This window comes from Notothenia rossii, assembly GCF_949606895.1.
Source record: "Notothenia rossii genome assembly, chromosome: 6".
Taxonomy (NCBI): Eukaryota; Metazoa; Chordata; class Actinopteri; order Perciformes; family Nototheniidae; genus Notothenia; species Notothenia rossii.
The window spans coordinates 29,841,157-29,868,429 of NC_136909.1; the positions used below are offsets into that span (position 1 = coordinate 29,841,157).

The following is a 27,273-nucleotide window of genomic DNA, read 5'->3' on the forward strand; positions in this document are numbered from 1 at the left end:
TCAGATTTGATCACTATGGAGGAGTTCAAGTCCATCTTAAAGGACAGAGAACAAGAATCCATTGGTCGATGTGATTGCTCGTATATCCCAAAATTAAATTATTTTTAATGATTTATAATAGTTTATTTCATTTGTATATTGACGGTTAATGTGCCATTTCATTTATGTTTTACGACAGCTGTATTCGTCTGCCTGTATTGTTTTGTGTTTTATCTGTGGTAACTTTGGTCATGCTGCCCACTTGGCCAGGTCGCTCTTGTAAAAGACATTTTAATCTCAGCGAGACTTTTTACCTGGTTAAATAAAGGATATCTATATGTAGGTAAAATTAACTTCGATTTGAAACAGAGCTGAAATTTGGCAAATAATCCAACAAAAGACAAATTGGCTTTTTGTTGAGGTAGCCAGCACGTAATGATGTGATCATATAAGTTAAATGGAAAATCTCCTAAACAACTGAAACTGTTTCTTTTTCAATTATGCCCTCACTATTTTAATTATGTATGCCCTCACTTCTTAGCAACATGGGGTTAAAGGTATACCAACTCCTGTAAAAGGGAAATAATTAGGTTTTATTTGCAATTCTACTGAGCCAATGTCATTTCTACTGCATTATGTTTTCATTGCCTGAAGTATGCAGACTCACCATGGATTATGACACAAGGGTTTTCCCTTCATATTGTTTGTGCTTCTTTTATAATCAAGCAGTCCCCGTAAACTCCCCTACGCCTGCAGTACGCTGCAAGACAAATATGTGTCTGCACACAAGTGTGTGTATGTGTGTGTATGTGTACTGCATGTGTGTGTAGGTGTGACATCAACTGTGTTCCCCTGAAAATTGAAAAATGACAAAAGATGTGTTTCTTTCCAATCATATTCCCTCTCCCCTGTTTCATAAGGCAGTGCTGACGCAGAGGCAGCGGTGACGGAGGAAGGTCTGTGTCTGTTAGTTTTCCGTATCCCCCCCAAAGACCCCTCCACCAGAGTCTAAGCCCCGGGGAGAGTTGGCTCCGGAAGACACCTCTTTTGTCACGACACTGACAGACAAAGCGTGGCCTTTCTCCAACAGAGCCCAGAGGTGACAGAGCTGTGGAGAAGCCCTGTGACCTCAGTGCCACTCACTCTGCCAGAGAGCTGTCAGTCTCAGGAAACACACACCACGGGAAGGGACTCACATTCAAGAGTTAACACACAACTCTCACCCACGCATCCGTAAGCACACACACAGATCTTGTCACTCAATTAAACAGTGTATGTGATCTGACTCTGGATGGAAGGTGCTTACGTAACACTTGAATCATCTCACAGGTGTAATTGGATGTCGGTTTGGGTCGCGTGGAAGAGGTTCTGACGCCAGCAATATCTAAGCTCACACGTTTCAAAGTCTCCCAAAAATAACTAACAAACGGCTTATTTCTGGATGGGAAAAAAACGCAAACATACAAAAGAACTCACAACTGATATTCTTTTATTTTACATTATAAACATACATATCTGGTACAATGTTTCTGTAAAAAATTGATATCTAGTTATAAAAGGAAACTTTACCTAGTGTTTTTTTCAAATACTGCTTAATATTATTGTTAAATGCAATCCTGAAAGAAATATATTTCCTTCACATTGTAAAAATAAATTGCTTTCAGAGGAAAAACAAACAGTAACTCAAAAAGACACATTCATTCAAAATAGATGCAAATTCATGTTTTTTGATATAAGTGGTTGACTGGTTGTCTTCACAAACACACAAAACACGGACAGATGTGACACAAGCTCGCAAAGAATCCTAGTTTCTTCGCTACAATGTGTAACGGCATCCTAAAAAAGTGTGAGGCAGGCAGAGAAACACGACTCCTCTGTGCATCACAGGATGTAAACACAGGTCCAAAGGCCTCGTGTACAACAATATGTTTACATTTACCATACAAATTGCATTAAGACACAAACATGGAAACACAGTTTGAGATGTAGGAAACCAGGCTCAAACAACAAAACCAAGACAAATGACTCGTAATAAGTGACATAAGTGGATTTTTCAGTTTATAGTATCATTAATATCTACCACGGCCCATCAACTCTCAGTATTAACAATGAATGGTTTAATGGCAAAGGAAAGCTATATTTGTATTCCTTATTTAAACATTCCATAAAACAAAAAGATATGTTGGAGGTGTGTGGCGCGGTGGATAGAGCCTTGGTGTAGGGATCAGGGGAGCACAGGTTCAAACCCCACTGCAGTCAGCATGTCGTTGTGTCCCTGGGCAAGACACTTCACCCCAAATTGCTCCTGTGGGGTTTGCCCAGAGTATTGAGTATGTAAGTCGCTTTGGATAAAAGCGTTTAACATGTAATGTAATGTAATATGTATAACAAGATACTTTAAGGACTTCTTTTTTGCATTAGAAATCAAAATGGCAGTCTAAACGGCCCTTACTAAATATCAAATATTTGAGTCAGGTAAGGGCAACATTTCTTATAATCAATGTGTTCTTTTGTTCAACTTTATCCCTTAGAAGTTTATTTCTATTAGAATTGCAAAACAGTCAAAAAAAGTAGGTCATCCAGGACTTATATAATAACAATAACTGTCTACTGTCTAACTGTCTCATTACAGCCACAGTGGAACCGGATCAGTCAAAGACCGATGTTATTCCTTCTCATCATCTACCTTTGTTCTTCGCATGAATAAAAACCAGTACCCATCCAAAGTATTCACTGAGAATGTGCTGTATTCACACACTCGGACTGTAAACACACACAGATTTAGAGCTGTGACATTATGTGTTCACCATGTTTCGTACACACAAGGTCCCTGGAGCTACAGCAGATAAAGGCAGTGGTCATTTTCTTCTGTCTCATAGTGGTTTCCCAGTAAGAGCATAAGGTCTCACAGTGGCGGCCAATCATTCAAACCGACCAGGAATGTAGAGTGATGAGGTTCTTGGCAGGTGTGCATCCCCATCTTTACAGGTACGTAGTTTACAGTTCCTCAAAGAAGGCCACCCGGGTCTTGGTGCTCTGTAGTGTTAGCTATGGAGGAAACAACAGACCACATACAATTTTTTAGTCTGAAGTAAACAAATACTTAAACAACAAGCAAGGAAGAAAAAGTTAAACAATTGGACATTGTCACTGAAGAGTAATGTCACAGAAATCATCACCTTTGTATATTGAATGCAAGCACCATGACCACCATGTCCAGAAAAGTGCGGGAAAGTACCAGATAACGTGCAATTGTCCAAAAGTCTGACCAAAGTTTTGATTAGTTATAGCGTATTTTATACATTAACTTCTGACTGTAGTGCAACATTATCTTGGTGTTACAGATGGGCACTGTCATGTTTGTCGGCAACATGAATTATGGGCTGTTTATTTTTGCCATGTACAATAATTTGCCCAAGTTGGTAAAGACGCATAGCGGTTCAGTATACTTATAACAATGTTGGGTTGTGGAGTGGGGGAGATATACCTGTCGATCCTTGATGCCTAAAAAGATTCAAACTGTATGTCTGTTTCCTGTTTTATTTTTTAGATTGTTTCACCCCACGTGTCTTGTCTGTTTTTACTTCCTGTCTCTTTTGATTACCTGATCGTGTTCACCTGGTGCCCCTGTGTTTTTCTGCCCTCCTCAGCTGTGTCGTGTTCTTGTGATTAGTCCTGCAGTTTTTTCAGTTCTGGTTTCATGTCATTATTTGTTGGATCCTTATTTTCAGAGAGGTTTGGGCTGTTTGTTTAGCCTTACCATGCTATGCCAGAAAACATTAAAGGTTTTTTTGGGTCCACCCTCCTTTTCTCTCAAGTGACACAAACGATCCGAAGACTACAGGAAGGAGTACTTCTAATATTCATTGATACTAAATGTGTTGGAGGCAGCAAACTACATCAACTCCTGTCTCGCAAATGTCACCAGTTCTCATCTGGTCACCCTACCCTAGCACCCTGCAGGGTCTCTACTTCTTGGGAGCTTGTTGCACTCTAATCTTACTAAAACCAGTCTTTTATAAGAGCCTACTGATGCTTTAGAATTATGCAGTGTGTATTTATTTATTTTCTGACATTTATTTTCTGACATATACCGTAATTAACTTCATCAGCACTACTTGTAGACTGCTCTAGCAACATAACCTGCACTATTTTATTCAAATGTTCAAAAGTTTCATTTGCGCTATTTTTATTTGTTGTCTTATGTCCTATATACTGTATAATATCTTACAGCTGGAGGACCTAAGATTTTCATTGCCATAACTACACTGTAGCTACTGTGCATATGATAATAAAACCATTCAATCTTGAATCGTTTAATACACCGCAAAATACTGGAACAAGGTCAATTTAGCTGCCATGCTAATGACGATACACACATTTAGGATTTCTGCAAAGTACATATAAAAAAGCTCAAACAACCACAGAACATTTCGATACAACACGTGATTGTGACTTGACTAATCAAATATGTTCTCATAAGGAGAGGATAACTGGAAAGTCTGTAGACTGTTGTGTATTACCTGAAAAGACCCCCTTAGGGTAATTCTGTTTTTATTTCATTTCTGATGGTATGTAAAAGATATGTAAAAGATATGCAGCATTCTCGATACAATCTACATTGAAACCCAAATCAGGCTCGATGAGTTTGCAACAAAAACAAATGTGTAGGTTATTTTAAATTCCTTTCTACTGCGGGACTATCAAACAGAGCAGGGTGTGCAGAAGATGAATGCCGGGCAGAGAAAGTACTGCTAATTATTTTTCTGTCCAGGTTTAAATGAGCTGGTGATGAATTCATTCAGACTGTGCTTTAACCCCTTTGGCACAGCTTAGCATTAGCTTGTCTAAAAAAGCTTCTGTGAGCACTGCTTCAAAACGACTGGGCAAACTGTTTCCCCTCTTCAACATCTGTAGGGTAAAGGGAATTAAATACGCTGCCAAAGTAAATATTAGACTGAGGATGATTGAAGAGAGTTTGGAAGAATCCAGCTTATTTCTGGGGAATGTGTAGATGGAGGCAAGTAAGCAAATCTGAACAGATAATGTGTGGGCAAGGGATTGATTTGCAGCACGATGTTTACAGATGAGCTTCTATTGTCCCGGCTGACAGGCATACTGAACCGTACTGTGAGTGTGTTCTCAGCTTTGTACTGCACACTGCAAACAGTCTCCATGTCGGGAAGAGAGCAAAAACTCTTTATAAAAAGGTTTTCATATTTCACAACAGCAACCTATTGACATGAAATAAATGCGTTTGTATGTTGTATGGATACTTGTGAAGACTGCGATGAGAGCAACCTCAATGGTTGACCTCTTTTGTGCCACTTCACACAGTCTGGATGGACTGCCACATAAAATGAATAAAAAACTTCCCTCTGTGTGAAACTTCACACGGGATCATGCAGCTCTAGTGTTGTGATTCAGGCGATGAGAAGCAGCTTTCAGGAGGGCCTTTGTAGCCGAGTGGTAACTGCGCATACCACATTACAGCAACATACACCAATTATATTATTTGCCAACCACCTTTTTTATTGAAATATTATCATGAAAGAGTACCTGATTAAGATAATGATGCAGTCTTTCTACTTCGTTATGAAGCTGTGCAAAACATGGGTGTTAGCACAGGTTTGACCGGAGAAAGCCACACAGCCATCCAATGTTTCAGATCAAAGTTAAACTCTGAATTCTGGATGGAGAAAACTTAGCCCGGAGAAACAGCCAGTCTCTTCTGGCTCTCAGACTTGTCCTTTCTTGCTCTTTCCCTCTTCTCTCCCCCCCCCCCCCCCTTCTCCGTGACACAGCTTCCTTTTAACTCTTCATCCTTTGAACATTTTTGGTCAACCTCTGCCTCCCCTCAGATCCTCGCATCGTTTTGCAACGCTGACCTGGTTTCCTCACTGTCCATTCCACTTCTTCCTGCAATGCCATGTGCCCCCCCCCCCCCAACCCTCCCATCCAAAGAAAGATAAATGCTGCGTGCCTGTGGTTTAATTAAATCAGCACTTTTAACTTTGCTCACTCTCCCCCTGCATGCAAAAGGTGCCCCCCCCATGCATCTACATGACAAATGACCGAGCAGAAATCAATTAGCGCTCGCTTAACAGGAGTATTTTACAGGAAGGCAGAGAGGGTGGGCTTTTTTCTAATGCAATGTACTGAGAGCACAGATCACATTTGTATTTGATACGTTGTATTGAAATGACAGACACACTGGGGTGGGAAGATAAAGGAGAATGTGTCTAATCTGCCAGTTCATCAAAGGACAAGGGGAACTTTTTATAGCAAGTCCATCGCCAGTCAATTTAGGATTATCCCTTCGGCTAAAAGGAGATATTTCCGTCTCATTCCATATCGTCAAGCGAGACACTTCTGTGAGATGAAATACTTAAGCTATTCTCACTGAGGGAGTTGACCAAAGATGCATACAGAAATACAGATTTCTCTTTCAGTTGATCTGTGAGATCTTTGGAGAAAGTAGACTTAAGACCAGTAATCACTGTGCAGTTTTAGAGGTCATAGTTAAAAAGTGAAGGAGTGCTCCACCTATCCGCATGGGGTTCCATCCAAAAAGAAACTTTAGTCTGAAAAATACCCCGGGGAAAAGTTTACATTGTTGCTATTAAGTGATGCTCTGAGAATCAGTAATAACCCGCCTATGAATACTAAGAGGGTTAGGCAAGTTCTTGAAAGATTATGTAGGATCAGTATTAAAACCACATTTACACTTCTTGTGTCTCCAGCTGATTGGACAGCTTTGGAATAGCTAAAGAGTAACTTTTAAATGTAACTGCAATGCATTAGAAATAGGGCAGGGTGTTTTATTAACTACCTCTCTAAAATGATTTGATATTTTATCCAAACCAATACAAGAAAGGCTAATCTGCAAAAATACCATACACTGCCATTCACACTGGGATTTGATTTGATTCAATTAGGAATTGCACTGGTATCTTTACTAAAACAAAGTGTGACTAACAATAGTTTCTCAACTTGCCAACCCAATGAGAAATGACGATATGATGCAAGGCGCAGGCAACGACTGCATGTAATTATGGCTGTAAACAGATTAAACATATACTTTGCAAATGTTTCATTAGGACAGAAAAGCAAGCAATACACATCTGAGTCTGCAAACACTGCTGAGTCACCATGATTACAAACAAAAACTCTGCCCTTAAATCTTGATGAATTATTTTTCTATCTATCAATTCCTCAGTAGGGCTGCAGGATTAAAGCCATAATGATTGCACTTAAAACATCGCTGTTGATTAGGTTTATTAAGTTGTGGGAAGCTGAAATCGTGGTCACCATTCATTATCAATTGATTGTGCAAGTCTTTCTGCAGGGAAATTGTCAAAATCCCTTTAAGAGGTAGATGTGAATCCATTTTTGGTTCTGCTACTAGAGTCTTTGTTGCATATACACAAGATGCTAAAATAAATACAAATGATTGACAGTGAGTGTAAAAAGACGAGGCATGAACGGGGTCAGTAGAGTGTATTTTGGAGAGATGTACGTTTGGCACGTGTTACAAAGTGTGTTCCGTGTACAGCTTGCAAGCAGCCAAGCTGAGATTTACCTTTTTAAAGTTGCTGTGCTTGCTGGTCCCCTGCTCGGCGTTCTGGTTGTGAATGACGTCCAGAGGAGTCTCTCTCTCTTTCATCTTCAGACTCTCAATCTCTGTCTTCAGCTCATTCAGCTGCTCCTGCAGGTGCTTGCTCTTCTCCATGTACTCCACTCTGAACAGGATCACATTGCAGGTTGGGAGACAGTTAATACGAATCTAAGTCCCCGTCTGCACTATGTCCTCATTAGATCTAACAGTATAATAGCTAGCACTGACATCACCATTATGAATAAATATAGAATCAATGGGCATCTCTGCTTCACTCCTCTTAACATGGGCCCTGACAAAGAGACATGACCGTTGTTATAATAATAATAATAATAATGAAGCTTGTACTGTTAAACCATTATTAAATGAGGTCATTCAAAGGCCCTCTGCATGTCGGAAACAAAAGTAAATCCTTGTATTGAGTGAATTTTCTCTAAAAACTTCAGATGGTGTCTTAGCACTCAGCAAATAATAATTAAAACACAACCTCTATTTTATGTTTAGTAACTTTTTTCCAGGCATTCTAAACCAAATTAAAAGCACTATTTTGAGAATCTGTGCTCTAAAATGTGCAAATTATTAGGACGTACAACTTTGTAAATGTATCTATGACAGCCGGTGGGGGAGGTTTGCTAATGCTTGTTGAAAAGTCCATTATAAAAATGAAAAAAAATAACTCTTCTTAATAAGAAATCTCCCTGGTCATCACTGTCATGCGACAATTGCATTTTTTTATTAAAGCTCTTGATTCCATGGCAGTCTTTCTTCTTCTTATGAACAGTAATCCACCAATCGTCGACCTGTAGCCTCTCGGCTCACTTGCCTTATTAAATCAAACTTAATTACCTAACCATATAATTACTCAGCTGTTTAAAATGTGTTCTCCTGTCTGTAATCACTGACACCAAGAGCTAACAAGCTAGAATGCTGTCAGTGACATCAGCGAGGGTCGATCGCCAACTGGAAGTACAATCCTGAATTCATGTACATCTTTTTCAATCACATGTTAGTGTATTACAAATCTTTCAAACTTTATTTAATCAGTTTTTGCAGAGGCTGCAAGATATCAGGCAGCCCCAGCAGAGTAAAGCCGGCCACTCACTTCTCCTTCTCGATCTCCATGGAGAGGCGTTTCATGTCGGTGTCTTTAAAGTCAAAGCTGAGGTTCTCCCTGCTGAAGCTCAGGTCGGGAGGCATGCTGTCAGATGGCAGGCCAGGGGACTAGGAGGGGAGATGAAAGGAGAGAGGTTAGAGGGAAGGAGGTGAAGTAGACGAATTGGCAGTGGGGAAAAAACTGAATAAAGAAGACAGTGGGAGGGACACGAAAAGGACAGAGAAAAGGTAGAAAGGGTTCAAATAAATACGCAAAGGAGGAGTAGATGAAACAGAGTGACAGGAAATACAAGAGACATGGAGGAATGCATGGAAAAGAGATTAGGGACATAAGGGAGGAACAGAAGGGATGAAAGATATCAACGTTGATGGTCATGGGCCGTGAACACCCAAATGTATGCTTTTAGATCCTGACCAAAGGTCTGAAATGCATCGGCCACATGTCACTTTGGGAGCGAGCCAGTAACGATGTGGACCTAATACACAATATAAATGTAAATCCATTGGTTGGCGTGGGATTCCAAACTACAGTATGGATTCAATTGAAGTAAATACAGACTGGACAAAAAGAAAAAAGGCTATTTGTCCGGTACAAATTGGAATTGTAAATAATATGTGTGTGTGTGTGTGTGTGTGTGTGTGTGTGTGTAGACATTTTTTTGTTTTTACGCATGATCTGATAAATCTATAAGGGAGTTCCAGGGGTAGCATGTCTTTTGTATTTATGTGCACCAATCTGTTTAGGCTTATCATTCATAACCTTACAAATCAGTTGTTCTTTAGTGATGGCCAGCATTAGAATGTGTGTGTGTGTGTGTGTGTGTGTGTGTGTGTGTGTGTGTGTGTGTTTGTGTGTGTTTGTGTGTGTGTGTGTGTGTGTGTGTGTACATGTGTGTCAGCAGCTGAATGTGCAGTGTGTGGGTTTTTAGCATGTTGGGAGCTTTTGCGTAGGCTGCCTTATGTGCTGCCTGATCTTATGCAAGTATCTCCAGTTCTGTGTGGCTGTGCGAGGCTTCAGTAGTGTGTGTGTGTGTGTGTGTGTGTGTGTGTGTGTGTGTGTGTGTGTGTGTGTGTGTGTGTGTGTGTGTGTGTGTGTGTGTGTGTGTGTGTGTGTGTGTGTGTGTATGATTTTTGCAAGGCTGAAACAGTTAACTATTTACATTATTTATTTATCTCTGTCTAAAAATATATTTAAAAAAGATGCCCTTCCCATTTTACCACATCTCACACTGGAAAAGCCTCGACTTTTTTGGGATACTAAAACATGTATCCAGGAACTATAGAAGAAAAATGTCATCCAGATTAAAGAGAAAGTAATACAAAAACATTCTTAGTAGATCAACAGAACAACAATGGGCAATCAACAGCTGCCCACTATTTTTACAATTGACACAATTATATTTAAAAATAGCACCAAAAAAAGCTGTCTTAACTCTCAAATATTGAGTTATCGTCCCTGATACACCACATCAAACTGAACGACATCACTTTGAGAATTGCAGAGGTACAAACTCAGAGGCGAACAGGGGGAAAAGATGCAAAAGCACACTAGCGGTTTCACAGGAAGATAATGAGAAAACGGTTAAATGTTTTAAAATGTAGATCAACGGTGGATTTAAGCATGGAGATAGAAGAAACAATTCTGTATGGGGGATATCAGTTTAGGGCACTTCAAACAAATACATTATGAAAATATGAATGCTAATGATTCAGTCACCGCGTAGACAGCCCTGCTGGTGATCTCCAGCAGTTTGTGCTTGGCCCTGCGCTCCGACTCCTTGGCTTCCTGCAGGTCCTGTCTCAGCTGCTCAGCCTCTCTGGCCCTGAGGGACAAACACAGACAGACGCAGTTCATACTTTAATTCACCTACCAATCCTTCAAAGGAGACAGAATTATCTAAATTGAATCCAGAATCATCTTACATAATCGGTACGTTGGTACTCGAAGACCCTGGGAATGTCACTCTGTTATTACCTGGGTGATCAATGTAACACCGAAGCACAACATCATTTCTGACTCCATTATTCCACCATGGAGTTTGAATGTTATGTGCAGGTGATTACATTTATTTTGATTGTGTTCCTGAACTCTCAGCGGTTCCTCGTTGATGTGGGGGAGCTGTGTGCCTCGAGGGTTTGAGTGGACACAGTCATTTACATGTTGAGTGCCACAGGTTTTAAGTTCCTCTGGTGCATAAAGTGCTCATCCAGAAATTGCAGTTACTGGCAAGTGGTTAATGGTGCCTATTTGAAATGATTGTCTAATAAATTGCAAAGTAGAAACTGTAAAGTGATATTCTTAGTATCCATGTATACTGTTTTATGATCAAAACGACCTCAGTTCTTTGCTACAATGGATCAGCATCTATCAGGCTCATCAAAGTGCTGATCAAGAAACACTCATCGCTTCCTCTCCTCATTCATCTGGCCTCAAAAGAACTAAAGATAAGTCAACAGCAGATGGTTAAAAGTAGCGGATTGGAACTAGTATGTGACAAGAACATTCATTTTTAAAGCAGAGATAAAAAAACGCATCAAAAGTCTGTTTCAGCACTGTGGAGCTTCAGTGGGGAGTAAAACAGTGTGTTTGATAGGGACTCCCACCATCAATCGATTCGACTGCTAACAATTAACTAGCACAAATGAACTGCGGCACCTTAGTGATAGGAGGAGAGCTGCTGAACAAAAGCTGGCTCCCCTTTGTAACTTTCCGTGCGCAGCAGCGTGGCAGTAACCGCATGATTACCTGCTGCAGTGCAAGAACAAAGCCTTCCAAATTAAATGATTTTAAAGAAGTTAGAAGTCCTTTGATTGACCAATTTGAATGAATGCAGCTGCAGCGTTATGCTCACAGCGTATCGACTGATTTATTTGCTGCTGAGCAAACTGAAATAAATTATAGGGATTTGGGAGGGAGACTTGCATTATAAAGGTAACACTTTGGGAAAGTGAGTAGGTTGTGGGGTTAAGTTGTTTAAAGGTCCCCTATTGTACTGTTTTTCATCAATATATTACAGGTCTCAGATATATACAAAACATGTCTCTAAAGTGTTTGGCTCCAAATAGCAAACAGATCATTATAGCATCCCATAATCCCCTCTGTTTCAGCCCTGTTTCAAAAGTGCTGATTCTCTGTCTGTTACTTTAGATGAAAATAAGGAGCCACTCCCCACGCCCCTCTGAGAGAGATTTGGTTAAAAAGAACTCAATGATTCAGGTGATAAAGTGGGGGGGGCGTTACCTTGGTTGGTGATTGGCTAATGGTTTCACAAGCCAAAAAAATCGTTATGACATCATAAAGTGGCCAAAATCTGATCAGCTCATTTTCAGACAGGTTTTTATATAAATGCATCAGGATGAAAAGTGAGCATATCTTTTGTTCCTGAAACTTTCAGAATCTCTTTACACAGAGGGGACACGTGTTGATGTATAAAAGACATGAAAAAGTGGATTTTGCATAATGGGTGACCTTGAAGGATCTCAAAAACATGTGCATGTGAGATGAATACAGACAAAGAGAATGTATGCATGACAGAGACAAATCCACTGCAACATCATCGGCTGTACACTCTCCTCCTCCTCTCCCCACCTCCTTTCCGATTCGTCGGCCATCTTGAGGGCCAGCATCTCTGCCTCCATCATCTTCTGCTCCATGAGCCGCCGCTCCTCCTGGCCACGGATGGCCGTCACTTTGATGCGTTGCATTTCTGTCTCGGCCTCTGCAGCTTTCTGGGCCAACAGCTTAGCTTCCTCCTCCGCGATCTGGGCCTTCTCAGCCAGCAGGTCCGCCGTCTGCTCCGAACGCAGCTGGAGAGGAAGAGGAGGGAGGACAGACAAAAGAAGGATGGGGAAAGGGGGAAAGAAAAGTTGGAATTGGGAGTTGATGGGAAATGGAGCAAAGGAAGAGAGATGGAGTTACGGGGCGAAACGGGAGGGAGATTGATAGAGGGGAAAGAATAGACAGTGAGAGACAGTAGAGTGGAAGAAATGACATAAACAGAGGGAGGAAGTGAAGTGAGAACGGTGTGAGACAAGCTCAATTTACCAAAAGAAATGTTGATGAAACCTTCCGTATTATGTGACGTATCTTACCAGTGCGTCGTTGGCCATGTGGGCCTCGTCCTGAAGCTGAATCAGCCTCCTCTTCAGCTCGTCCCTGGCTCTCTCTGCCTCCTCCCGCAGCTGCTTCTCCCGCTGCAGACGCTGCCTCTCTACCTGAAGGTCACAGGAGAGAGGTAATGGTGGGGAACAAACGAGTGGAAATATGGATGGAGAAAGAAAGAAACAGAACCAAACATCATTAAAGAAAATGATGAAAATCCTGAGAAAGCATCATACAAGAGAGGGAGATCAGAACATGTTGTATTGTTTTTTCTATATTAGGACCCTCACTAGCCTGAGCATTGGCTATTCTTCCTGGTGTCCACACAAATATAGTCAGACACACATGTACACACTATAGCCACAAAAACACAACAAACAAACAAACAAAGCAACTAATGTCATTTAATTAACATTTAAGGATGGAAGTGAAACAAAAATAATCAGCGGTTTAATTAATAAAAAGGTAATTTTGTGTTTGTATTAACAAGTCAGTGCCCTTAAATACTCTATTTGGGTGCTTGCTTTCCCTCTGTTGTCTGACTTGTAATAACAGCCACAAAGACATGTGCTGTACTGTTCAATTGAGTTACAAATTGCAAAATATTTGCCATAACATCTAATTTTGCTCTCTTTTTCTGTGTGTCCAATGTTTCCAACTCACAAAAAGTAGCATTCCCTTTGCTGTTTTTTTGTGGAAATGTATACTACATTTGAAGTGGAAACCTGGCTACTAACAAGTTCATTCCTATACCCCCTTCTTTGTTTCCTGATATCCATGTACCGTAATTTTCGGACTATAAACCGCGCCTTTTTTCCCTGTGCTGGGAGCGCACCGTTTAAGTTTGAAAGTTGAAAAGTTTGTGTGTCTGAAACGCTATGTGATACAGTACAGTTTACACAGCACAGTACATGTTCTGTAGCTACTATTGCACTAAATGGTAACACTTGAATACATTATGCAAATATGCAACTTGTTTGTTGAAATGTTAATAAATGGGAGCTTCCTCAAACAGCCATCTCTTTCCAGACAATCCCCTCTGTGCACGAACCCTTACATATGGTAATTAAACATTAAAACACCTGCGGCTTATAGTCCAGTGCGGCTTATATATGTACACATCATTCAATTTAGCTGCTGCGGCTTATATTCAGGTGCGACTTATAGTCCGAAAATTACGGTACCTGTTTTCGGGCCCTCTCCTCTCTGGCCTGAGATTTCATCTGCTGGACTTCCAGTGAGTCTACCCGGCGGCGGCGTATGAACAGGTCATGGTTCCCTATACACAACTGGAGGATCTGCACAGAGAAACACAACCAAAGAATGGTTTATATTTACAATGATGTGTCAGAATATCAGTTCATCCCAAAACTCTCATTCACCAGCGTCTTCCACATGTTATGAAGACCTTCACTATAAGAAATGACAAACTTTACAAACTCACCAACTTGTTGACTCTTAGACGCGAAGAGTTGAACTTGAAAACATTGGTTTTCTTGCCGAGAGGTCTGATGGTAAACTAAACATTACGAAGACAAGAATACCAGATTGTTGATCGATACACAAGAGGAAACGCCTCAACATTTCAAAGGAGCGAACAAAGAAAATAAACTATGACACTAAAGTATTGCCTATATGTAGCTCGTTATTTAACTGAGTACCGCAGATCTTTGTCACAAAGAACAACAGCAGATTCTCCCACCTCCTTGTCGCTGTAGGAGATGTTGCGGATCTCATTCCAGGGGAAGGAGCACTTTGGTGTCAGCCTGTTGTCCGGCTCGTAGATGTGCAGCCCCAGGGCGTCCACTCCCAGGAGAAGATCTGTTCCCTTTTTATTCTGAACCACACACACAGCAGAGTGAACAAAACTTCTCTTCTACCATCCATGCAGCCAACATGTATACTGTATGTACTTGCATGTGACAGAGGTGTCATTGTGGTGGCTCTGCTAGCCAAAAATATACCAAATGAACAAAGCCAGTTGTGCGGGGGTATGTCCAGTCTGGGCTTGCTGCTAATGCTACAGTCTAGTACTTCAGTTGAAGTTGACCTGCTGGTATTCAAATGACTGTGCATTTTAGAGAATTCACTGATCAAGGCTGGAGCGCCACAAGTAAACTTATGTTCATATTTCATTATGACTCAGCTGGAAAATGATCCACTGCGTTGTAGCAGCTAATTATTTAAGCCCACAAAATACACATTTGTTTTTAAATTGTTAAAGATTAAAAAATTCCTTTTAATAATGGACATTAAGCACAGGATAATTTACCACCCTATCTCATCACACCACAGTAAAATTGGCAAGCCTCCTATCCTCTTTCACCCTGCACGTCTTTTTGTATTGCTCAAATTGGTTATTCTTCGTGGCCTTTTGAATTATTTTCTTTGTTTTTTTAAATGTGGCCTATCAGATTCTGGCATGCTCTGGATTTCGCCATGAATCGACCATAATGCCGTAAAAAAAACTATAACAAAGATGTCACATGCAGCCGGCTGCAGTACAGATGTGAAGAAGGAGTCCATTGAAGTCAGCTTTCGTTTATAAGATACCAAGATTGAGTAATAAGACATTACTTATTGTGCATTTTCTGGAGAGCGAAGGTGGCTCTTCTGTACAAAGTTGTGTTTTGATGCAGAGTCGGAGCCAGCTTCACTAAAACAGATTTCACCCATAACTTCAGCATGTCAGAGGATACTTTTAATTATATCTGTTTACGCCCATCCCAAACAATTTAGGACGATTCAAAAGATGTAGGGCCATATATGAAAGTGGCCCAAAGCAGAATTGATCATATCAAATTCCATGTGACTTAGGATGTTTACACTGTCACATATGCACATAAAAAGAAAATCAGATTTGGGCAACTTTTTAAAACATATTGGCTTACTTTGTATAGATATAGCAAACATTGGCTTACCCTGATTAAAAAGTAATTGACGCCATACATGTCCAGGTCCTGAGCTATTTTTAAATACTCCACCTCAGCGTCTTCCCTGGTGCAAGACAGACAGAGACAGAGAGAGAGAAGGAGAGAGAGGGGATCCAAGGGAATGAAGAAGAGGAGGGAAGGGCAGGAGGAGAAGAGGGACAGAAGTGGAGAGAAGAAGAGATCAGACTTTTATTCCTTTGCTTTTGTGGAAAGCATCTGTCATGTGATCTACAAAAACTCTGTCACACAGCTCTTGCGAGGGTGAAGACATAAGCACAGAACTGACAGAAGACACAAGTATGATTTGCTAACAGGCTTTATAGGTCATGCTTGATGGAAGACAACACTTGTTCTGATGCCTCAAAGACTTAAATACTGTGATAGAGACATCAATCGTTTCAAACTTGTTTTCTTCGTCTCCTCCTGCCAGATCTGTTTGGATTTCAGGCTCAACTCAGCAAAAAAGAAGAGCATTAGCATACTTTGATGGCTGAGGAAGAATCAGGGCATGCTTCCGCCTACACTTTTAATCACTTGCTGTTTGATATGGGTGGTGGGAAATTGATGATTTAAGCTTCATCAAAGATTAAACAGGCAAGATAGCATTATGCCAAGTAAACAAATCTTAACTAGGTTGGACACTGAGTACATTCTGACTTGAGAGTGTAATTGTGTTGTCTTGGGTCAGGGGTCAGCTCTTTAAGCCCTCTGCTCTGGCTCCCTTGAGCTTGGACAAAAATAAGAAGGAAATAAAATACAAATATCTGTAGGACTATTTATATTTTGTTGCACGGTTCAAAATGTTTCGTATCTTGTATTTTGAGGTGATACTGTGACACAAACAAAACGGTTTTAATTAGGTCAACTAAAATATGCGTCATATCCTATACCAGGAGTGGCCAACCAGTCAGAGGTTAAGAGCCACATTTTTTCTATGTTACTGCAAAGAGCCACATCAAACACAGTCACTGATACCGCTTGTTTCAGTTTTTTGTTTTCTGGAGACAAGATTTCAACCACGACACTGATGCATTTTTTTAAATCCTCTGGAGCAGAGAGAGGAGCTGTGGATTATTGTTATTGATTAATGGATCAGTGTTTCTTCGGGTCAAAAACACTAAACTCACAACTTAAAATGAAAGCGTTTAGTTTATTTAATAAAAGAGCACATGTTCAATGTGAAAAGTGACAGTATTTACAGATTATTTGCAATTTGGTGCTATATACATATTTAAAAAAAGAACAATTATATATATATATATTTTTTAAACACCTTGAATTTCAGGGGGGCGCGGGGCTCCATTGGCGGGGAGCAGCGCCCCTCCAAGACAATGGTAGGGGAAACACTGGATAATGTTTAATCAACGATAGGTTTTCCCCCCCTCAAAGGTGATTGGTTCACTGCATCGCAGGTGTTATTGTGATTGGCTCTTGGGCCACATCAAAATTAGACGCGCTGTCATCCTCTCATACTGACACCTAACACCACACATACACACGTAGGGAGAGCCGGGACGAAAGTAACACGGGACGAAAGTAACACGGGACGAAAGTAACGGAGCGATTTTATCCGAGCCCAAACAACTTTGACCGGCCAAATTACGTCAGAATGATCAGCATTCAATACTTAACAGACCTACTAAATATCAGGTTTAACTGTCAGGAGTAGTGTTGTCACGATACCAACATTTTGGTTTCGATACCGATACCAAGTCAAGAATTGCGATTCCGATTCTTTTTCGATACTTTTCTTTAAAAAAGTCTTAAATATAATTATTGTGATTTATTTCACACCAGAACCATAACTATAACACAAACTTTTAAACAATGAGAACAATAAATAAAATAAATGACAAGAATTCGTATTCAATCAAATGAATACATTTCTTACAGACAGGCTTCGTGGTGTCCGTAGGCTTGCCCTCACAGAGATATAGCTAAAATACATCAAAATTTCGCTTCTGGCGTCTTTTTTGTCAACAAGCCGAGGCGCAGCGGCAGTTGCACTCCCACTTCCAGCCATGCTTCTCGTTTTCTCACATGCCTGGCAGCTAGCGCGTGCACGAGAGAGGGGAGGCACTTGAGCGTGCTTGAGAGGGGCGGGACTGCAGGCATGGCTGCAGTGCAGGGATTGGAAGCAGAGCGCTGAACACACACAGCTCTTAATTAAAACTGCGCTTTCTCACCGGAGTACTTTTCCCCGTCATTCTTAAAGTACCGATACTAATGAAACGGAGGAATCGTAACGTTTTTAACGGCAGGGTATCGCGGTATACCTTTCAAGTATCGGTACACCGTGCAACACAAGTCAGGAGTCAGTGTCTCTCCCCCAAACTCACACATATACAATTCGATATGAACTGAAGAGCCGCATGAAACTAGGCAAAGAGCCGCATGCGGCTCGAGAGCCGCGGGTTGGCCACCCCTGTCCTATACGGTCCCGCACCAGCACCTTTTCTTGCAGGCGAATAACCTGACCCCCGGCTCGATGAGCGAACTATGGATAAATCAAAGAAAAGAAAATATCGGAGGAACACAGAGGGTTACAGGGTGTACTTTGAGGGTTTGTGACTTTGCAGACCGTTTACATGCATAAAAAGCTTCATAACACACAAGGGGACGGGTAATAACCAGAAAAACATGACATGGGCCCTTTAAGACATATGAGGCCTTGTGGTTGTGGGGAAGGAACATGTCAAGGATCACCAACGACTTCAGGAAATGATTGTGTTTCTGTAGCATCTCTACAAGAGGGACACATGTATTTGGGATTGATGCAAAATGTCAGGTGCTGTATCATCCCAGCATCAAAAGCATGTTTTAATGAAACCCAGCCCTGGTGAAGGTCAGTGAAACCCCTCCTGTGCGCCCACTACACAGCATCACTTACTAAGCAATTAAAATGCAAAAGATGTGACCAGCTACTCCCTCTCTCTCTGCTGGGGTTGAATATGTCATTGATCAGCACCAGTGAGTCAATTATCACTTTCCCAAGTGCTGCAGTTGCTGGATTTTAGAACTAATTTTCCAGCCCCACACCCCCACCCCCCCCTCCACACACACTGGAGTTTAAAGACACTCTACATCCCTCACACTTACTCCCTGTCGATGTTCAACTAAGATCAGCTTAGTAGTGGAACAGCATGAAATAACAGAACAACTCATTCTCATGCTGGTGTCATTGTAGATTTATGAAACCAATTAGAGCAACAGCATTTCTATAGTCCTTTTCACTTTAAAACATTTGCTCCTCCCTAAATGATTCTCTTTTGAAAAATAGCTACATTTGTGTTACATGGTTTTCCTCTTGTGAAAATACATGTTGTTACACTGAATGAGTTTTAAGCTGTGGAAAGCTGTGCAGTTTGTTAGTGCAGCAATAGGTGTTGAAAGTGTCATACCGTGGATTTATCAATGCTAACATAATTAGTGAGGTCACAGTGACGTAGACCTTTAACCACACAAATCAAATGATTTCATTCACAAGAATACAACCTATTTACAGACAGCCTGAGAAAAGGCATAAAAGGTTTCTTTCGGAGACAACTTCTATGTGAGCTTTTTTTGTCCTTCTGACAAAATTAACTTTGGTTTTGCATAAAACATTTCTTGTGGAACCGTTTTTTTAAACACATCCTGTGTGAACTTTAATTTAAAATGTGCTGATGGCTGTGGAACTTCACAGTTCAGTGCAGGGTTTTTTACCTCGTCCTGCCCCTGTGCTCTGCGTAACAAGCCGTGATCCTTTCCTCCCACATTTCTGCAGTCATCTGGTACAAGTGTATCACCTGAAATAGGGGGACATAAACATAAATATAGATGAATGCTGCAGAAAATACAATCAATTGACAAACATTTTGGCTCATCAATGATGATGCGTAATACCGGCTGTCACTCACCCTCTTTGGAAGAAGTTCCTCCTCGGCCAGGAAGCCAGGCTTGTGGACATTGGGGTCGTACTCTCCGTACTGCAAGATAGAGCAAAAAGGCCAAAAGGGTTCAAATCACTGCACCCTAATGGCCACCATCCACCTTCCCTCCAATAGCAGGCCTCTCCTGGGAGCTGTTCATAAGATGAAAGCACAGCGGCTGTGAAAAAAAGGGTCTCGTGGAGAATGAATGGAGGCTGGTCTGCCACCAGGTCATTAACGTGCACCACACACTCAGGCTGTGAGGAGACGGTGTAAATGATGCTATTAGAAATATCTCTAAGAGAGCCGAGACTGATCACTTATAATCCTGGAGCCCGGATACAAATTAAAACATGCATGTTTGAGGAGAGATATGGATGGATTAGGCATGACTGAGTGGCGGTAGGGAATTTCCTTTGGGCTACTTTAGAACTGGTGGAATGATATGAATTATTCATAAAGTTACTGTTTCAAAAGAGTGAGCTATGACAGTAGATTTATGCAAGTAGGTTAACTTGAATGTGTACCTATATATCTGTGCATTGCTGTATGCTATGTAAATGTTCTTTTCAAATAGTCTTATTGAATGAACATGTGTATTTCCCTGGCACTTTGAGTTTTGCTGTTCGTTGTTATGTTGTTACCATTTTTGTTTCATTGAGGCGCAGCTCAACTTGAATCTTCTTTTTGTTAACATCAGTAAAAGTTGCAGATAGATCCTGGAATTTGGTGTGGTACCATCTACTGTAGGTCAAGGTTCTGAGTTAGCTACTGTAAGCCAAAACTAGAAGGTTGATTTAAAACAATACTGATGAGTGATTAAGAGAGAAAGAGAATTGTCAAAAGCACGACACAGGATATCCTGCACAAATTTGCCATGACTAAAAAGCCTAGGTACCTCAACAGTGACCGCAATGTTCTTAGATTTTGAAAAACTTCAAGCTGCCCTACGTTGTGCAGGTACAGACATTAGAGGTCAGATTATGCTAAAAAAAAAGATTGTGTGGGAGAGATGGGAACTTTGGGATTGGAGCCTTTGTAAAACCTATACAACACACTACAGGAAAGGCAAATCCCAGTTGAAAATGATGTAACACCAGCTCTTGCATTCTCCTTAAGAGCGAAGTAATAAAATGTAATGGAGAGAACGACTTGGTGCAACAAATGAGTCGAGTCAAGCCTAAACATCCAGTAGAAATTACGGTTTCAAAAAAAGTTTTAAGGGCATCCTCGAAAAGTGTTTGATATTGGTGAAAAGAGTAAAGAGAATGTAAAGACCAGTCGGCAGGTGACTTTGTTTCAAATTAAGTTTGATTACACAGTGTTCATGACATTGTGTTTGGAAGACATAACAACATTAAGTGCTAGAACAATGACAAGAGATTCAAAATACAATTTAGAGAACATTGATTGCTGTTTTTGTTAATGCTGGACTTGCTGTACACAATAGAAAAATAAGCGTTTGAACCACTTTAACGGTTTTAATTAATTAATTATATTTGTTGTGTTGGTTGTTACTTTATTATGAAGTTTAATTGGATTTTCAGTGTGAGAAACAGCATATTACAAAATATAATAGGCTCAACACAGACTGAAAGCCTGTGCAGCGGTGTAGTGACTAACCAAGTGGAGAAGCTGAAGGCCATTTAATGACATCCTCTCCCTCAAGTTTCCCCTCAACAGAGCTTACTCTCCCTTAGTTTCTCACGTGTTTCTTTGTAACTGCTACATAATTGATGGTAGACATATCAAGGTATTATGGCACCAACCGGCATTTCAACAGTGACATTTCTTTCCAGATGCTTTCCTTCCTTTTAATGATTTCAAACCAAAACATATGAACAATTGATTCTCAAAGGCCAGCTATGTTTCAATATTTTCATTAAGCAATTACCACAACATGCACAACAGTAGCCACTGATTATTTAGATGTTCTGCTGGTTAATGCATTCCTCACACAGTCCAGTCCCTTTGAAGAAAATCCATTAACAGGACGATAGTCAGAAATATAGGTTATGTAATATCAAGCCATGAAATGCATTATTGTTGTGGAGTCAGGCCAAATGGCTCTTTTTATTTCTAGCATAGAGGTTTCTTCCATAAACAGCTATGAAGTCAAACTAAAGATATACCCGGGCACGTTTGGAAATATTTTTTGTCTGAAATGTTTTTGTCCTTTTAGCAGCTTTACCATTAGCAACAACATGGTTTTGAGAGAAATGACTCCACAAATATTGGATGGATTACCATGAAACTTGGTACCCTGATGTTCCCTTAGGCCGGGTCATTTCTTACAATTTTGGTGACTTAATTTTGCCATCATCAGGTCAATATTTATATTGGTATATGCAATACTAAGGGCATTCCCATTAGCCTTATCTGTATTTTAAGTTTAGTGCTAGTCAGCATGTTAACACACAAAGCGGGTAAACATTATACCTGCTTTAAGCTATTGAATGTCAGCATGCTTACAAAAGTATTTAGCTCAATTCATTGGGGTGGGTGGTTTACTTTCTGTATGTATTTACAGTATAACCCATATATATATATATGAGTATACATTTATTAGTATGTAAGTGCTTTGTTAATAATTATATCGCTCAAAGTGGAGTCGAAAGAGATGAGTTTTCAGTCTGCGCCGGAAGATGTGAAAACTCATCTCTTTCGACTCCACTTCGAGCGATAGAATTATTAACAAAGCACTTATATACTAATAAAGGACTGGCTTATCTAAAGCCAGTTGAGTAGCACTTGAAATGTTTTAGCTCTATGAAACCTGATGTACTTATATGATTCTGGTTTCTTCAAGTTTGTATTTTGTTGGTCGAACGCACTTATTGTAAGTCACTTTGGATAAAATCTTCAGCTAAATGTAATGTAATATATATATACATACACTCCACATGTTTTCCTTCACAGGTGCACGACATGCCTACAAATTGTGACTCACCTGAAATATCTCTGCATCTAGTTGTAAAATATTGGCCATATCATTTCCTTTCCATCTCCATGTCTCCTCACGGTAATGCTGGCTTACCCAAGCTGCGGTGGAGCATCAATATTATGAAAGTTGAGTCAGAGTAGGATTTACATAATCTCAAGGATAAAATGACATATTCCATGAGTATTAAATACCATATTGTGTGGTTTGAAACTGTAAAGTGAAACTCTGTAAATCTCTTAGCTGTTTACATAGATTGGAAATATATCCGTGTCAGTGAGATAGAAAAGAAATCGGATTGGAATACGTCTAAGTATAAACACACTGTAGACAAAAGGCTGCCTCATTCTATTTTTTAAAATGTAGCTTAGGTTTAAGTCTTATTGGAGGCACCTGTAAACCAGTGATTTACAGCAGTGTCATTTGTTTTTATTTGTTTGTCATGTCCCTCCACTCTTGGATGAACATGCACTCCACGCCCTCTGTGGCATTCTGCCTGAGGGAGCCGACCTTACTCTATATTCAACCTCGCAGAGTGAATCCCTGTGAATTTGTCCAGAGAGGCTGTTTCTTGAAATTCTTGTTCAACACCTCCTTGACGCACTGCACCCACTCAGAATTCAAAGCAGGGGGCTTTAGAAACAACTCTGCTGATCCACTGAGACTGAACTGTTCGCTCCCACTGTGTACACACACAACTATCCACAGAAAGGTTAGTGTCGTTTTTAGATGTGAGGAACATTTTATACATTATCAAAGGGTTATTCTCAGCGTGTCGATATTTTTGTTTATTTGATACCCAGGGAGTGTTTTCAATAAGTGGTTAACATTTAAAAGTTGCATTCTTTAATCATACTTCTTAAAAACAGCAATTTTTTGTAGGACATTGACTTAAAATTGTGATTAAAGTAAAAGGTGATAGACCACACAATTAGTTGAATAATTAAGAGAGTAATCTGCAGTTGAATCACTGAATTTGTTGTTGAGAAGCATATTTTTGAGAAAAAAACAATAATTACGATTTATTATTATAAACTTTAGATGGACATTGTAATGTTTGTGTATTTTGTCTTATTCACATTGAGGAAATGTCCCATAAATGTTGTAGTGGATTGTAGAATAATGCATAACATGTAAGTTGTGTCCTTAATCATGTCATATATAGGGTTACAAACTGTTGACACCATATTTGATTACTATAATTGTCTTCTAGTTAGTGATGATACAACGTGAATTGTTTTCCTGTGGAATGCGCTCTTGGAAACTTACTGTATGAACATGTGTCTGTGTTCAAGGTGAGGTAAGGGGAAAGAAGTCATTTTTTCACACAAATCCCTGCAGTAATCCTAACTTCTATTATCCGCTCCACTCATGCATTCCGTTTCTCATACTAGGGTAGTTTTTATTGCTCCCTGCTGTTCTATAAATTATATACCACTTTTTGATCTCACTGGAAACTGATTACACACACGGATTCTGTGTGCGACTGTGCTTTCCTTAACAGAGCTACTGTATGATTCACCTTATTTAAAAAAAAAACTTAATGTATACATTAATGCCACCTTTTGATTTCTTCAGGCTGTCATAATATGATTAAAGATGAGCGAAGGTAGCGAAGTAGATCCCACTGCGTGACTCATAGGCTGCACAAAAACAGCTCATGAGTAGAGAAAGAGAAGGGGAAAGTCTGCCAAAAACCTCTCAGCAGCTGCACCGCTAAACAAGTACCTGTCTTCCCTTTACAACACCAATTTACTCCCATTGGCTCTAATCAAAGTGGACTGCTGATTAAACGAAAACAGATTGTGGCCCCATATTGTATTTTTCGCAAGCTCATTTTCAGATTTTCCCTTAAGGTCCTTGCACATCAAACTGACACCAAAGAACACCAAGGAACTAGTCCCGACAGAACGTCGCCTCACGCCGCCTCACGTCTCCTGCGTCTTGGCCAGGTTTCGCACTGGAACACACCGCAAAGACTTCAGCCAAGTTGTACGTACAAACTGCACATGCGTGAGTGGCAATAACTCTCCTTACCAGCAGGCGTCGGTAGTGTGTGTTCGTCATTCAAAAGAGGCAACAACCGGAAGACAGACTGCGTGATATACCGAGAGAAGAAGAACAGACTGCGTGATATAAACAAACAACAAATAGCGTGTGCGTTCCATTTTCACTCTACAGCGAGAAGCTCATGGGGCTTTCCCGAACCTGTGTCGAGATCTGGAGTTAAATGAAATCTCAGATTTGCGTTCTTAATAGTTTGTTTGGGTCCCTCACTTCCGTTTCGCTAAGCTGAACCGCCAATCAGAGTGATTTTTGGCCGACGGCCTTGCCTTTAAGGCCCAGGCACACCGGGCCAATTTCAGCCGTCGATAGATGTCTGGCCGTTGATGAGCGTCGTGTTGCCCTACTCAGATTGGTGTGTACCGGCACCGTTGTGTCTTTTCGGCCGTGCCGACACCTTTTTGGCAACCGGCCAAAGGCTGTCGGTCAAATAAATCACTCTGATTGGCTGTTCAGCTCGCGAATCAGTGCATGAGAAGTGAAACGGAAGTGAGGGACCCAAACAAACGATTAAGAAGGAACACACAGACGGCTATTCTTTTTCATTTTCATCTCAGCTGGACGCAAGAGTTTATTTTTCATCATATCGATCTGGAATGAAGAAACCGAAGACCAACGCACACGCTATTTGTTGTTTGTTTATATCACGCAGTCTATTCTTCTTCTCTCTGTGTATCACGCAGTCTGTCTTCCGGTTGTTGCCTCTTTTGAATGATGAATACACACTACCGCCGCCTGCTGGTAAGGAGAGTTATTGCCACTCACGCATGCGTAGTTCGTACGTGCTACTTGGCCGTCGGCTGAAGTCTTTGCGGTGTGTTCCAGTGCGACTGTTGGCCAAGACGCAGGAGAAGTGAGGCCACGCAACAGTAGTGTTCTGTCGGGACGTGTTTTTTGGTGTCAGTTTGGTAAGTAAGTAAGTAAGTAAAAGTTTATTTCTAAAGCACCCCTCCCAGCACGAATGCACAGAGTGCTGTACAAAATATAGCAGTCAAAACAATTAGGCCAATATGGCAATAAGGCATAATAATAACAAAGCATAACATGACAGGAAAATAGAATAAAAACTTAAAAACAATATACAAACATGAAACCAAGTGCAAGAGGACCAGTGATCGACAGTGACAGGACAGTGACGTGATGAACGGCCTAAGACTGCTCAAACGCCTGCTTAAATAAGTGCGTCTTTAGGTGTCCCTTGAACAGGTTGAGGGAGGGAGCCGATCTCAGGACCGGGGTAAGTGCGTTCCAGAGTCTAGGGGCGGCCGCCCCAAAAGCCCGGTCCCCCCTGGTCTTTAGTCGGGTCCTAGGCACTGCCAGAAGCCCCTGGTCAGAGGACCTCAGCGAACGAGTGTTTTGGTGTGGTGGAATGAGCTCGCTGATGTAGGCTGGGGCTTGGCCGTTTAGAGCTTTGTATGAGATAATCAGGATCTTGTACTGGATCCTGAAATGAACTGGTAGCCAGTGCAGGGAGGCTAGAATGGGGGTGATATGGCAGGATTTTTTAGACCTGGTGATTAAGCGGGCGGCAGCGTTTTGAACCAGCTGCAGACGGTGAACAGAGGCTTTGCTGAGACAGGTGAAAAGTGAATTACAGTAGTCTAACCGGGATGATATGAATGCGTGGACAGCCATTTCAAGCTCTGCATGAGACACAATGGACCTGAGTTTAGCGATGTTGCGGATGTGGAAAAAACAGTTGCGGGTCAGTGAGGAAACATGTTTGTCCATGTTCATAGCCTGGTCGAAGATGTGTCTTGGTGTGTCTGGGCCTTTAGCCGACAGCCTCCCGAATCAACATGCCGAATTGGCGGCGGAAGGTGTCGGTACGGCCGTAAAGACACGACGGTGGCACCAAGGCTGTGTCTCACTTCGGTTATTTCTCATTTCCTTGCTCCTTGGTCTCGGTATCACCGGAAGTTGATATGTCTGCGCCATCTTGAGTAGCGTCCCAGTGGCCTTATTTGTGCCGGAGGACCGAGGAGCGATAACGGAGGAGCGATAATCGAGGAACTACCAGACCATCCTCCGGTGAAATCCTCAGACACTCGCCCCGTCCCCTTACTGTGTATCGCTCACTGATTGGACGATGCAGCGCATGCACTGATCTGTTGCTTCTTGACATCTCTTTTTCTTCTCTCAATTATTTATTTATATTGTGCACTTAATCAATATTAATCAAACTATTTTATATATATATATATATATATATATATACTATCGTCTATACATTTTAAGAATGACATTTATATTTTTTGAGAACGAGTTCTTATTTTATTTAATACAGCTGATTGTCTGACAGCAGCCAGCTCTGTCCCCGTAATTTTCACAAACACTGAAACGACGCAAGTGAGGGACGCAAGGATTTCATTTAACCGAAGTGAGATGTAGCCCAAGACACACCAATCTGAGCGACATCTATCGACGGCCGAAATCGGCTTGCCCTGTTCAATTGGAACGGTGAACCCCCGAGGTAGAGTTGGGGTCTCACTGGAGCCTGTCCGCCTGTCAGATATCTGCACCTCGCTCTCCATATCCTTACTTGGGGATTTCAGTGAGATGGGATCCTTCAACCAAAACGGCTGGGATCGCTGGAGGTTTATTAAGGGAGC

The 27,273-nt window shown here is 41.0% G+C and overlaps 1 protein-coding gene across 1 annotated transcript in view; it reads right to left on the reverse strand.

Annotated features, from left to right (window-relative positions):
* Nucleotides 1–1,451: 1,451 nt before the first annotated feature.
* Nucleotides 1,452–27,273, reverse strand: part of nf2a (NF2, moesin-ezrin-radixin like (MERLIN) tumor suppressor a) — a 36,401-nt gene continuing 10,579 nt past the window's right edge. Inside the window, exons 5-16 of the mRNA XM_079688909.1 lie at nt 19,645–19,713; nt 19,451–19,533; nt 15,734–15,809; nt 14,515–14,649; nt 14,257–14,331; nt 13,997–14,110; nt 12,803–12,925; nt 12,300–12,517; nt 10,428–10,533; nt 8,700–8,818; nt 7,562–7,721; nt 1,452–3,027 (exon numbers count right to left, since the gene is read on the reverse strand). Coding sequence (XP_079545035.1) covers nt 2,977–3,027; nt 7,562–7,721; nt 8,700–8,818; nt 10,428–10,533; nt 12,300–12,517; nt 12,803–12,925; nt 13,997–14,110; nt 14,257–14,331; nt 14,515–14,649; nt 15,734–15,809; nt 19,451–19,533; nt 19,645–19,713 — 1,329 coding nt within the window. The 3' untranslated portion in view covers nt 1,452–2,976. The remainder of the gene's footprint in view (nt 3,028–7,561; nt 7,722–8,699; nt 8,819–10,427; nt 10,534–12,299; nt 12,518–12,802; nt 12,926–13,996; nt 14,111–14,256; nt 14,332–14,514; nt 14,650–15,733; nt 15,810–19,450; nt 19,534–19,644; nt 19,714–27,273) is intronic.